Source organism: Anas acuta, chromosome 6, assembly GCF_963932015.1.
Source record: "Anas acuta chromosome 6, bAnaAcu1.1, whole genome shotgun sequence".
In the NCBI taxonomy this organism is placed as follows: Eukaryota; Metazoa; Chordata; class Aves; order Anseriformes; family Anatidae; genus Anas; species Anas acuta.
Genome location: NC_088984.1, coordinates 10,529,941 through 10,544,318, shown reverse-complemented (window position 1 = coordinate 10,544,318; position 14,378 = coordinate 10,529,941). Strand labels below are relative to the sequence as shown.

Genomic DNA, 14,378 nt, shown 5'->3' with positions numbered 1-14,378 from the left:
GGTAGAAAATTGCATTATAATATTATTGCATTATAAACCATACATTTGAACAATATTTGTGCAGCTCACTCCAAATACTACTGGTCACAATTTGTAGTGCATTAAGCGGAGCACCAACTAGTGATTGCAATATATACATAGAACACTTATTTAATATTGATTGAAATGGATTTTGCCTGTGGTAAGTGACGCAAGTTGCTGCCATCTAATTTTGTGGCTGGGGCTTCAATGTCAAAGTACAATTGGGTTGAACTCCTGCTGCTAAGTGCTGGGAATTTGTAATGAATGTTTTACACACTCATACAATTTATTGCTTGATGAATGGTTGTTTTAAATTTCCTTCGTCTCTGGTAAAACAGCATTGTTAGGAACAGAAAAGTCCATGCTTCCAAATATTCACTCTTCTCACACATTTACTCAACTCTGCAATATGTTCTTAAACAAGTGGATGTATTAAAATCCCCAAGGGGCCTGGAGCACTACCATTTGGATCACATTGTAGAACATACATTTCAAATACAAGGTTTTTATGTTGATTTTCAATAAATGCTCACCACTTACCAAACAGTAAAGGAAGGCCTTGCACTAATCTTTTTCATATGAATATCTGCATATTAATGATAAGATTTGATGCTATTTGTGAAGCTTTTGAGTTTCACATCCTAGTAACAAAATAGGTGTGCTTATAAAAAATAACCAATAATAAAATTTTAAAATAATTTCTGATACTACTAACAAACAAAAACCTACAAACTCTTCATCTCAAGACAAAAAGAAAGCAGTTATACCAATTCAGTGGAATTATATTCTAATCCAGAGTTGCAGTTTATAGGTGCTTCAACAATATAGCTGAAATACAGTTAGATTGCTTCTTAAGTTAGTCTGCTTTTCCATGATTCAGTGCAGTTCACTCAAAATCAAATATATATATGTGTATATATATATATATATGTATCTCAGAAGAGCACAGAGTGAGCCTGAACCAGCTGAAATAAAATAAATGATCCCCTACCTTGGTATGACAGCAGATGACAGACGCTACCACCAGCATTCACTTGTGCTACAGTCTCCATCATACCACGATGTACCTATCAGCAGATCCTGGCCTCTGCAACACGAGCTGGAGGATGAAGAAAGAAAAGGTTAGTGTTGGAAAAAAGACAGATGCCTATACAAAACCTCCTGATGCCCAACCTGCTGACCTGAGCTTCCAAAGGCTTAATAACAGTGTGGTAGAAAGCGGGTACCATGACATGTTTTACATCAGTGTCACTGAAGCATTGAATCACATTGACCATCACAGGCAAGTACAAACTATAAACACTGCTAAGGCAAAGAATCATAAATTGCATCATCTATACCATGCACTGCATACAGCAATTAAAACTATACTTTATTAAAACTCAGGGGCTACCACAAGTAAAATAAAGCTTTGAGTAGAAAACATAAATAGCTTAACAGTCTGAATTTAGGGCAATTATTCTGATAATTTTTTACAACAGACATTGGTAGGTACTCTTCACAGAAGCCCAATTCAGAGACAACCTTAAACACAAGGTTTGTTTTTTTAAATAAAAATTAAAAAAGTATTTTCCTACTCCATGCTTTATTACCAGGAAAATTTAAGAGACCTGTTTAATACTAAGCTCATATTTAGGGTTTTCTTGGCCTTGGATGATTTTCCATTTTTGGCCCAGCTCAACCAAACTGGTTCATCTCAGTTTGTATTCTAGACCCCCTTTTACATATTAGTTAAGATTTCGTAGACAGTAACATGCACCATCACAATAAAATAACGTGCCCATTTCCAGCCTGGAATCTCTCATATTCTACATAACAAATCAAGATATAAATAACCTCAGAAAACAGAATGCAGAGAACTGCACCCTGGACAATACATATCCGATCAGCAATACGATAAGCACTCTTTTGAGAATCCCATCTCTAGTTATGGAAGACAAGTTAAAACCAGAGGACCACCTAGCTATCTTTTCCCCCATATCATGGATTTAAGACTAATACCCATGTGCCTACAAACACTGACACACACAAAAAATTAGCAAGCTTGGCATAAAAATTTGGGCCTTGCTGTCACCACATTCTTCACCCTCATGGTTCCTTTTTTCCTCCACCACTGGCTTTGCTACCTGCCTGTTTCATTTCCTCTCCTCTCCCTGCACCACTAGTGCTGCATCCTTGCTTCTCATGTACCAAATCCTTGCCCTTGCCTTCTTCTTGCTGTTGGGAGAGCTGCTTGCTCCTTGCCTAATCACCACAAATTTTAGGATTAAAGCAAAAATCTTCTTTCGAAGGTGTTTGACCTTTGTTCCACTGCAGATGGTGCTTTGCTAGTTAGGACCTTCTGTTTTAGAAACCTCGCTCTTGAGCAGCATCTAATTGTGCAGTGTAAGGGGTCACTAATAGTTCGTTTTACCTAGGTGAAGGCAACAACAGCTTACCTATATTTATACTTGCAGTGATAAATTATTCTGATAAGCTTGCCTGAATTACTAAATAGAAAACAAAGTCTCTTATAAGACTCTCTATTTAATAGCAATCTTCTGCCTTTACTTAGGACTCTTCCTATTACTTCAGCTGAAGCCATGTAGCCAGAAAGGAAGCAATTTGCAGCACTGAAGTCACTCTTCAAATGTTAAATGCAGAAAAGGTTGGAAGAGTTTTATTCTAAAAAGTGCACAGCACACAGGATCAGATATTGTTGCCATGGCTCACTTCCTTTATTGCTTTGAGCAAATCCATATTTGATGCATTAAGGATGGATTGGCTTACTCTTAGGTAGAAGCAGGTCAAGTGATTTTTAAGCCACAGTTCTTTCCCTCTTGCATAGGATGGGAGTAAGCACTATAGATCATTTCTTGTTTTTAAAGTCTTTAGCACATTCAATTATAGGGAAGTTTATAAATTAACTTGCAGTTAATGCATAATGCCATCTAGTGGAAAAATCAACAAGTATAGAGGCAACAAGTCTGTCTACATATCCCATGAAATGTAAGTCTAATCAGTGTTGCAACTACTTGACAGTTTTAATACTGAATTAAACTTAAGGCAGAAGAACTATAACTTAATTTTCAAAACCTCCATGATAAAAGATCTTTACCAAATTTAAATATATTCCAAAGACATTTTATCCCCAAAGGCAAGACACACAAATCTTAATCCCAGTGAACTTGTATTTACAATGATTGTAGGATATGTAATAGACCTCGGAAGCCTCTTGATTTTCTTTTCCAGTTTAATTTTACATAGGCGTTGATTTTTTTGATCAACAGAATGACACCCAAATCATCTGGTAAAGGAGGCAATTCAAAGAAATTTACTGATACTTCAGCCAAAACTACCTGTAATTCTGGAGCGTTTTAGAATGAAGAACATCATCTTCAGAACTATGAGGTCACTTTTCAGTGCCCATAAACAGATACAAGTCAGAATTAAGACAGTGAAAAAAGAGCCTAAAAATCAAATTTATACAATCTAAAGGAAATAGGCTTGTCATAAAAAGATCAGAGTAGACTAAGTGGTCAAGAGAGGCTATTTGTACCAGATAAGTAATATGCTCCATTAATAGCCTTTCCAAAGCCAACAGGAAAGGCACAATCCAAGGGAAGAAAGCCATTAGACTCTTTTCCTTCACAAAAACATAACACCTGCCATTTATTGGTGAATTAACCTGCTCAGAGGCCTGAGTTAACACTGTCTCTTAGCACATGTTGTGTCAACCTATTTTGATATTGTTTAATTTATCATTTACTAGGTAAAACCTTACAGTTACATAGCCCCTGATGTTTTATTGGCAGAATCCTACAAATTCGGACATGAGGGACCCAGTGGGATCATTCACTTCAACTCACATCTCTGAGGACTATCAGCACGCCTATACCAAGTCAGATGTGGTTGCCTGTGGCTTTTTTCCCAGTTGAATTTAGAAATTCTCCAGGGAGGAAGACTACCACGTCTCTCAGTAAGCTGTTCAAGTGCTGCTCTAATATCACAGTGAAGAATATTTTTGATGTCCTTTCTGAACCTCTCAAGCCACAGCTTGTGGCCATTGTCCCCGGTTATCTATTCTGATGATTCTGCTTATATTTCCCCTTTAGTTTTGAAAACAATACCAAGGTAAAGGTTTTTAAGGATAAGATGACAAAGAAGCAGTTCTACTGAAGAAGTACAACACATTTTGGAGCCTCAAGTGATGTAGACATCTGCCTACAATGCCAGGCAGAACAGTCAAGCCTCATGTCTGAGGTTCAAACCTCAGACAAATGCCCCCTTACCAATGCTGCCCTACAGCCAAGGCTGCATTTCCTGAACTTGCAGCATCCTGCCATTGTTAACTGCCTCTTTGGGAGTTGTACTTCCTAAATTCAGTTTATCAGCCCAATCTGTGATTCACCAGCCAGTGGGACAAGACACAGTGCTGATACATTGCATTAGCAAGACAGCAATTACATTTTTTTTTTTTTTGTAAGCCATGAGTTGAATCTCGAATAATTACATTTATAGAACTTAAAGGGAATCTGAGGTTCTTTTGGGAACCGAGATGAAAAACAAAATCGAGTGCTATTGCTATTTTTTTCCTTCTGCAAGCTGATCTTTTCAGAATTTCAAACTTTTGGCAAAGAAATTGTTTCCCACATGACACAAGTCATCATTTCTGACCCAAGTAAGGTTCAAAGCTGATGTAACCTGAAAAGTTATTCTATAAAAAGGGCTGTACCTTAGCACCTCCTGATAACAGATTATACAGTTAGATCTTAAACATGTAAAAAACCACCACCACCACCAAAAAAACCAAAAACAAACAAACCAAACCAAACCAAACCAAACCAACCAAACAAACAAAAACAAACAAACAAAAAAAACAGATTATAAGAAATAAAGACACCCTGGTACAAAGAAATGACTTTTTTTTTTTTAATTAAACCAACAGGTGAAAAAAGTAGGCACTGTTGCACATGCAAACCCTTCTTGAAGTCATGAGGACTGTCTGTCCAGCTACACTTTCTGAGTGCATTACTTGGAAACGAATTATACCAACTGGTTTAGGAAAATCTTTTACTTATTTTTTTTACAAATATTGCCTCAAATTGACCAAAATTATAAATAAAATGTACCTAATTTGTACAGCCCACATACACCTGTGTCAGTCAATAGATAAATTAAAATGAAACCAAGTACATAAACTTTAAAGTAATGTAAACACCCTAAAATACATATTTTCTAACACGATGTGAAAATTAAGTGAAACATCTGTGGTTGTTGAAGTGTTTTTGAACCCTGATATTGAAGGTACATGTAGTCTTGATGGCGGAGAAGAAGCTGTCTGTATTACTGTATGATCGACCATCTCTTGATTATTTTTAGGGCACCATTGACAGCTTTGCAGAAAATGAAAAATGTGACTAGAACTCAGCTTATTAAAGATGCTACTCTTCCCTGTAAAATTAGCAAATGCTGGTAGCCATGCATAACTCCATGTCACTGCTAAATGTAATATAAATGTTTTAGTATGCTTATTAACCAATTACCCTGTCACCTTATACAAATTCAGATGATATTCAGTATGGATAGATAAATGTCAATATTCACAGCACATTTCATCATTCTAGATCAAACAGATCCATCACTTTTGCTACTGCTGCACATGAAAAATGGCTTAGCTGCAATACAATAGAAAATTTTGGTCTTCAATTCCACAAAACACAAGCTCCTGTTTCTTCTCACTAGAATAATACAGTGAATTATGTGATTCATGTTCTTAAAATCACAAAGGCAATTCTAATCACTGTTTCCTATTTTTCCCATTGCCCACTGAACCTTTTACCTAAGAGGATGAGAAATAATAAATATATCCAGAAAATCGAGGATGCAAGGATCCTATTAAAATTGCTCTACATGCTGCCAGCATTATTTTTGCTTAACCCAGTAATATTCCTAAAATTAGTATCTGAAGAATTTCATGATTTTACCTACAGTGATAGAAATGAAATATTCAAACTCAAATTGCATGCCAGGAGTCAGGAAAGTAATTCTGCTACCACTCAGGAAAAAAAAAAAAAAGCAGAAACAAAACCAAACAAAGAAATGTAAGCTGACAACAGGTGGACTAAGTACCTGGGAAATTGATCTCCATCAAAACCTAGAAGAGTGAGATGATTTAAACAGTCAAGCCTCTCTCTGGACAGATAAAAAATAACAACAACAAAAAAACAACCACAAAAAACTGGCACACAATAGAATGAATGTAGTTTCCTGGTTATGAAGAAGAACATGTTTTTACAAAACATTCATGTTGGCTGTGGCTAACATTCTATTTTCAAACACTTTCTACAATCATCCTGGCTAAGTACTCAAGTGGAAATGCACAGAACCCTAGTTGCAATTCACTTGGCATAAGAAAAGGATAAGATATTCTTTTCCAACTCTCTAAACAATGTGGATTAGCTATTCAAAACAATACAAAAATATTGTCATATACATTTTATCAGACAATTCACAGCATAAGTGAAGTGTGGAGTCTTTACTTACCAGTAGAGTGGAAGGAATATACATATAGTTAGTTTGCTACAGGTTAACAAAAATGTATTTCCTCAAATACTTCTACATCATCTTCTTATAAAAAAATAAATATACAGCAAGGCAAAAGAAGATCACTCTTTTGTTGATGATGCTACTTGCCAAAGAATAAGATTTTAATCCAAGTCACAGCTTAGAGAGTTTAAAAGATTGGAAAAGCAAATAGGTATGGGTTGGACAACATTATGCATAAATCCCATCATGTCTTTCTTCAGACACAGGCAAATCCTATAAATAAATGCAACTAGTCCCTTTTTCTCACGAAATCCTTACATTCAAGGTAGTCATTATGACTTTTATTTTTTAATATATTTTTAATGCATAAGGCTAAATACATTTGTTTAGAATAGAGGCATGCAATCTTGCATGATGTTATGCTTCTCTAAACAAAATAGTAAGTTTAGTTTTTGTGGGTAAACCTTTGGTTTCCCATATTTATATTTAATTTTTAATTCAAAACCAGCTTTAAAAAAGTTTTAAGATGAGAAATGTCCATTGTGCAGAATCTTCTTCAAGATCTGCTCACTTAAGGATGACATATTTTGCACAGTGTTTCACTCCTCTTTTGAAGCCACAATAGCATTTATTAATGCTCATGGCTCCAGCTCGCTTGGGCATTTTTTGCAAATATGATCCTGCAACATCATATAGAGGAAGAGTAGGTGCTTATGTGAGGTGTCATCAATTACTTACCAAGGTCATTGCAAGCTGTATCCCCTGGGAATAGTATTATATGCACTCTTTCATAGCCTGAAGGAAAAAATACCGAATTATCATATCCTTTTCTCAAAATAACAATCTGATTATTTTTGACCCAAGTTAATGTTCAGTCTAAAAATGCCAAGAAGAGAGATTAGTTCAATTTAAACTCTATTTAACCCATTGTAAGAGAAAAACACTAAGTGACCTCCATACATTGGGTAATAATTTAACTCTGCTGTGCAGTTTAAAAATTAATGTACCATTGTTGTATTAATATCATTACTATTGCATTATTTTAAATTAAAAAATAGGGTGACTAATGCTAGGTTCAGAGGTATATATACAGAGTTAAGAGAACATAGTATAGAATTTCTCATCCTGTAGACTGTAGAACATGCTGTGGTACTACAAGTGATCTATAAAACAATAGGAAAATACGTATCCTCCTCCATCTACATGCAAAAAAAATAAGAAAACAAAAGAAACAGTTAAAAACATCCCACAAAATTTAGCCTAATTTGTATTTGCTCATAAAACAAAACTATGGAAGCCAATACCGCACAAGATGGTAAAGAGACTATAAAAATAAAAGATTAGGTTTGTTATAAGAAGGCTGTGAAATACAGAATCTAGAGGATTTCATCACTTTAGATATGTATTTCATGTATTAGTTTTGCTAGAGAAAATGTCTAAATGGCAAAGAATCATACTGTCTCACCCACACAATGGACACAAAATGGTAGTTGTATGGCATGCACTGAGTGTTTAAAAAATACCAACACTTACTTGAAGGCTTTGCCTTTAGAAGTATTTGGATGAATCAGTCTCAGAGCTTGGCCTTAGAGGAGTAACAGTGAATTTTATCTATAGCGATGACCTTTACAGGATGGTTGTCTGCCCATCCACTTGGAATTGGATTGGTACTTAGTTTTTGTTTCAGATGTGTCTCCTGTGGAACTGAATGGGGATGCTATTACCTCCTGCTGGAGTTCCATGAAATACCAACTGATGAAAGTACGAAGTGAATGTTTTCTTTTGAATGTCATAAGGCCTCTGACCAAACTAATAAACCATCCTGGCCTACACTAGCACTCCTGATACTGCAATAAAATGTCAGTGACAAATACAGTATTTTGCTGCCAGAAAAAGGCAGTTTTTCCATTTAAGATGTGTATGAAACACAACCCTGCAAACAACCTGGCTAATGGTGACAGTATTGTATTGCTCTTATGCCTTTAAACATACTAAAACATAATCACTGGGCCAGCTGACACTCTTCCCAAATATGCAAGAGTGCTCTCAACTTAAGTGCTGCACTCAAGGTGCTGGTCAATATGGAATATCGACTAGTTAATGTCAATCAAAACAAGCAAACTTCCTTCTTAGGAGTCTCTGAATGCACCACAGTGTTCTGCTAATTCAGGTGAAAATGTTCCTGTAAGTAGTGCTAAAAAGAAAAGGAAATATAAGTCTAGAATAGATGTACCTCTCATTTTCAGCATGACAAATGAACATATAATACTAACACATCCAACTGTGCTTATAATGAAAATGGATTTATTTCACTCTACAGAGACTGACGAGGAATAACAGATATTCTACACTCGCACAGCGACCACTATCTGACAGAAGAACCGGGACCTGTTTTCCTATTGCCACCCATTGGTTCCACTCTGCAGAATGAGGTGATACCACGTTCTTTCTGCCTCTTTGCACTGTGCTACTCTTTATCATGCCATAGTGGGTGCTGACGGTAGTATGACACTGTTTAAGTGAAACAAGGGGACTATAACAGGACAACAGCTTACTCTACTCTCAAGAGAATGCTATTTCCCCAGGAGAATGTCTACCTTGGAAATGAGTAAAATGATGGACCTCATCCAAACTTTGTCAAATATATTTTTTTTTCTGTGACTGCTAAGAGTTAGAGTGGGCCTGAAGGAAGTATCACAAATCTGATAGGTATTTTTCACTTATTCAGTAGAAGGAAGGAGGAGGGGCAGGAAGAAGGAACAAATGAACCACCACCACCACCACAAGTAACCTCAGCAAAAACAGAACACAGACAATCTGGATAAAGAAAAACAAGGCTCTCTTCATTATCATTGGTTGCTGGGGTGCAAGAGACCTCCATCCAATTTGGAACCACCTTTTCTATGGAAGGCAAAACGTTATGGAAATTACAGGCAGTTCCAGCAGGGAAGAAAGTTCTGCAAGTGGATGTTAATCTTGCAGCAGCTACAGAACATGGGATGGCATCAGCTGATTTAGATTGAACCCAGGGAAGCGATTTTTCATTGATTTTTTTTTTTGTTTGTTTGTTTTTAATTGATTTGGGGTTCTCCTGGTTCCTCTCCAACAAAGGGATATTTGAGAAGCCAAGAAATAATATCATATAATAACACAGTGATTATGGCCAGGTCTTTTTCTCTTTGTTGACTTTGCGTACAGACTTGCTACACAAAAAGTCCAACAGGGATGGAAAATGGGACCCAGGTCTTTAAACCCCTAACCTTACCTCTTTATCCAATGTAATATACTTTGGGTCAAAGAGGTGTCATGAGAAATTATAGGCAATGCTGGAAAAGAAAGCAGCTTCTAGCTTCTATGATGTTGCAGTCTTTCTGCTTCTCAATAGCCAGCTTATATAAATAATGGTCTGATCTGAAAGACTCTGCATTGTGGAGTTGAATGTTTTGAATTTGTATTTACTTACAGACAGAGTACACCCCTTCTCGTGAGGCCATGTTTGAAAGCACTGAAAAGAGTAATTTAGAAGAAACACCAATATTCTTTGCAAGCCTCATATTCTTTTCTATAGCCTGAACACTATAGCATTTATACAAATAGAGACAGCTGCAGCCCCTACCAGACAGTTTCATGCAAGAACAGCAATTGAGAACATCTAAAAAAAGAAAACGAAACATATTAAAATTGAAAATTTCTGGTTAGGTCTTCCTAGCTTTTTTTTTTTTTAATTGTTATTATTTTTACTTTCATTTCCAAGTCATTTGGAAACCTGCCTCTTTCACCTCCTTTTAAAGAAATAGAATTAGGAATCTCCAGGAACTTTCCTCTTGTGATGATTTCTGGAAGTTATAAGAATGCTAAAGTAACTTAGAGAAACTTACAGAAAGGAAGTAGTGTTCAATGCGAATCAGTGGTCTGTTTTCCATTTATGCAAGGAATCCTGATGGAATCCATTTGATATGGACATATCTCCCTAGAAGAGAGAGAATCTTGCAGTAGTTGCATTAGGGAGCATTAAATCCATTGCAGCAATTTCAAGGGACTCTTCATGGCTTGCAATGGATAAACTCTGCATGGGAGCATGACTCCCAAATCTGACTCAGAGGTTTTGTATCCCTGCCAGGTGCTGAAAAGTGATTTGGCCCCAATCCTTTGTCTCTCATCAGGTTACAAAATTGGTTCTACTCAAAGGTAAGGATTCTCTTTTCTTTACAAACACATTATAAGTGCTACAGAGATGTGGCAATCTAATACTTTGAGCAAATAACAAAAGTTATTTTCTACTTTTCATTCTCATGTCTCATATCTATATCTCATATCTATGAACAGCCCATAAAGAAAAAAAATATATTTGGAGTTACTAGTTTCCAATCTCTCCCAGCTAAGCCCAAACCCCAAAAAGCATTTTCCTCAGAATAACTCACTTGTGTTAGCTTATGCAAGTGAGAATGTCTTTTGACATTAACATCAAATAGACACTTTACAATATTGCATCTATTACATGAAGGAAAATAAAAATACTGTAGGCATTGTTTACATTCACATTTATGTCAATCCAACTAGAAGAGCAAAAGCCCTGAGATCACCAAGCACAGTAAGATAGATAAGGGTGAAGATCAAATTTAAGTGAGAGGCAGAAGACTTCAAAAATATTTCATTTAGTATGCACAGCAGACTATACATGAAGGAATCATGAGATTAGGTAAAAAGCAAACACCAGTCCCTCTCGCCATGATAGCCAACTCAATTCTATAAGGTTGAATTCCATCTTCATTCTATAAGGCCTGAACATCAATAAGTTTCTAAAATTATAGTTTATATACCTTTCCTTATTTATTTCCTTGTTTACTTATATTTACTTTTTAAAATAATCAATGTTTTAAAATACAGCTGAAAAGATTATCACACAGCATTGAGGCATTTGCTTAAACCTAAGTCAGCTCACTAGCTCACAAACCATTCCCAAATAGGTATTCCTAAAGCGTCACAAAACTTTTTTAAGGCAAGATTGACAGGATACAAAATCATGTTCCTCGGTTTGCATAAATTTTGGTTTCCCATTGGTCTTTGCATACTCCCCAGATTTGCTAACCTGTCAAAAGAGAAAGGCAACCTGAACTTTATATAACATAAATGGAGATTATACGCTTACATACCGACTGAGGACCCGGGCTGCAATGTCTAATTGTCTTCTGGTATTTTCCTAGATGCAAGTCAGAGCACAGCGCAGTTTCAACATTTATCTGCATGCCAGTGAGCACGCAACTGGGAGCCTGTCCTAGCACAGAAAACGCTTTTCCTTATTTGCACTTCTCTATTTAGTCATTAGAAACCAGCAGAGAGGAAGAAGCTAACAGCTCTGGCACAGATCTATCAGTAAAATTCTCTATTTTTTCCCCACTTCTGTTCTCCTAAGGTATTTTATTATTATTTTTTTTTTTTCCACCAGTGTTTTTCTGTGGCCCTAGAAAGGCCAAGCGAGAGAACTGTGTCCGTGTGTCCGTGGACACCAAGTCTCCAGCTCTAATCCCATGCACCCCCATGACACCACCGTATGTTTTGGGACAGATTTTAGCCTAATATTAACTAATAGCTGTCAACATGACCAAATTTCACCTCTGCGGGATCTGAGAGGGGTGTGTGTGGTCCTGAAAAATGGCAATAGCGGGTGGAGAGAGAGCAAATTCACCTGCAAATCTGGCAGGAGGGGCGGATGGCGCCTTGCTCCCCTGCTGGACCAGCACCTCGGGAGCGGGGGGCAGCGTTTGCCCCTCATCCTAAGGGGGCCACGGGGGGCTCTGCCCTCTAAAGACACCCCAAACCCCGCAGGGGGAAGGCAGAGCCCGGCATGGCGAGGGGAGCCCGCCAGGCCAAGCGCCTCAAGCCCGAGGTCCCTGCGGGCTGTGGGGGGCTTCCCTCAGCCTCAGCCAGCCCCGGCGGCCCTGAGGGGAGGGAGCGCCGCCACCTCTCCCCTCCCCAACACCCCGGCGGGACGGCGGCTCCTCACAGGCCGCTCGGCACGGGGCACAGCTGCCCCCCGGTCCCGGTGCCATCCCCGGTCCCGTCCCCGGAGCCGGGCGCTGCTGCTGCCGCCTCCGAAGGCGCTCCCCGGGGCGGGGAGGGGAAGGGCAGCGCCGGGAGGCGGCACCGCTCTCCCACCTGCCCCCCGGCGGCGGCGGCGGTGCCGAGGTTCGCGATGAGGCGGCCGCGGGGAGCAGCCGGAGGAGTTTGTTCGCCGCCTGGCCCCGGCTCCCTGATGCTCTGAGCCGGAGTCTGTCTCCTCCTCTCCCCGGGCTCGCACCCGGGCTGGATGCTCCCGCTCGCTCCTCGCCTCGCCGCTCCGCTCGCCAGCCGCCTCCTCGCCAGCCATGGAGCCGTCCGCAGCCGCCCTGGACAGCACCCCGGACCCCGCCATCGTGCAGCCCCCCGGGAGCAGCCCGGCGCTGCCCCCCCGGGAGCAGCAGCAGCAGCAGCAGCAGCAGCAGCAGCAGCAGCAGCAGCAGCTGCGGATCGGGGAGAGCGGGCAGTTCAGCGAGGGGCTGGAGGACCGAGGTGAGCGCCCGGCGTCCCTCACCGCGCACCCGCCTTCCCCCTGGGCAGCCTCCCTCCGGCCCCGGCCGCCCGACGCCCACCCCCGGCAGTTTTTTAATTTTTTATTTTTTTTTCCCCTCCGTCTTCCCCTGCAGCCCCCTGACGGGCGCAGCACTACCTCCTCACGCCTCCACGGGAGCCCTTCCCACCCCTGTCAGCCCCACACCGGCTCTGCCCGGACCCCGCGGGCACTCCTTCACAGCACCCCGCTCCCCGAGCCTTTCCCTTTTCGTTTCCCAGCTTTAAAAATCTCCTCACAAACTCCACTCGGGGCTGCTCCCACCGAAAACTTGCCTGCCCCGGGGCGCACATGGCGCCGCCGGGCTCCTGTCAGCGGGGCCCCGGGCGGCCAGGTCAGTCAGGGCCCTCCTGAGTCCCCGTCCCCCGACTGGTGTTTTGTTCTTTTTATTCTTTACCGAAGACCCTGACCAGAGGTGGAAGGCTGCCTGCTTCCCAGCCGTGCTAGCCTCAAACATGTTAATTTTTGGACGTCTGTTGGTGGTGTGCAAGGCACTTTGCTTACCTGCCGCCCGTCTGGGAATACAGGCAGCTGCCATTTTAACCCTCCGCCTTGCCCCGGCCTCTGTAACGCCTCCAGGCTCCTGTTCCACACAATTTGTCTCTATTTTTTATTTCACATACTGTGTTTTCCTTAGCATCTCTGTTCCATTTTGTCCCATTTTTCTTTTTTTTTTTTTTTTTCGTTGTGCATCCCAAAGTCCCTTTTGTGTTCCCAGTCTTCACCCCATCCTACACGTAACCCCTGTATCCTCCTGGTCTCTCTCCGGCTTTCCAAACTCCCGTGCTTGCTAGCTTATTTTAGCCATGAAATAGATGTACTGGGGAAGAGGAATCACCACCTTCCCTGCCTGCTTTTGGTCACGTTGGGACTGGGGACAACCCTTTTCCCAAGGGTGCCCTTACTGTCACAGCCAATGGCAGGTGGCAGGCATCTCGACTGAGGGCAGCTTGAGGCTTCAGTTCTGTTTTAAGTAGTAGGAATCGGAAATTTTGGTTAGGGTTCAAACGTGGAAGTTTGAGTGCAGAAATTTTCCGTTTGTGCCCAGTATGACAGAGCTAAAGATGAAAGCTGGGCCTTTTGCTACTAAGGGTAGTTCCAAAAAGAGAAAGCGCAATGTTCCTAACCTTTCTTTCCAGGAGGGAGAAGAGACTAAAGCTGCTGATTATTTCTTTCTTTGCATTCACACTCTTCCAATGGCCCTTGTGGTAGCTTTTTCTTG

At 40.3% G+C, this 14,378-nt stretch overlaps 2 protein-coding genes across 3 annotated transcripts in view; one reads left to right on the top strand and one right to left on the bottom strand.

Annotated features, from left to right (window-relative positions):
- ACMSD (aminocarboxymuconate semialdehyde decarboxylase) overlaps positions 1-11,814 on the bottom strand; it is a 44,762-nt gene extending 32,948 nt beyond the window's left edge. Inside the window, exons 1-4 of the mRNA XM_068687372.1 lie at positions 11,703-11,814; positions 10,428-10,519; positions 7,288-7,344; positions 1,013-1,120 (exon numbers count right to left, since the gene is read on the bottom strand). Coding sequence (XP_068543473.1) covers positions 1,013-1,051 — 39 coding nt within the window. The 5' untranslated portion in view covers positions 1,052-1,120; positions 7,288-7,344; positions 10,428-10,519; positions 11,703-11,814. The remainder of the gene's footprint in view (positions 1-1,012; positions 1,121-7,287; positions 7,345-10,427; positions 10,520-11,702) is intronic.
- Positions 11,815-12,569: 755 nt separating this feature from the next.
- Positions 12,570-14,378, top strand: part of TMEM163 (transmembrane protein 163) — a 101,118-nt gene continuing 99,309 nt past the window's right edge. The window contains exon 1 of one of the 2 annotated variants that reach the window (XM_068687377.1): positions 12,570-13,098. In XM_068687377.1, coding sequence (XP_068543478.1) covers positions 12,915-13,098 — 184 coding nt within the window. In that variant the 5' untranslated portion in view covers positions 12,570-12,914. The remainder of the gene's footprint in view (positions 13,099-14,378) is intronic. The other variant, XM_068687376.1, reaches the window with a different exon arrangement.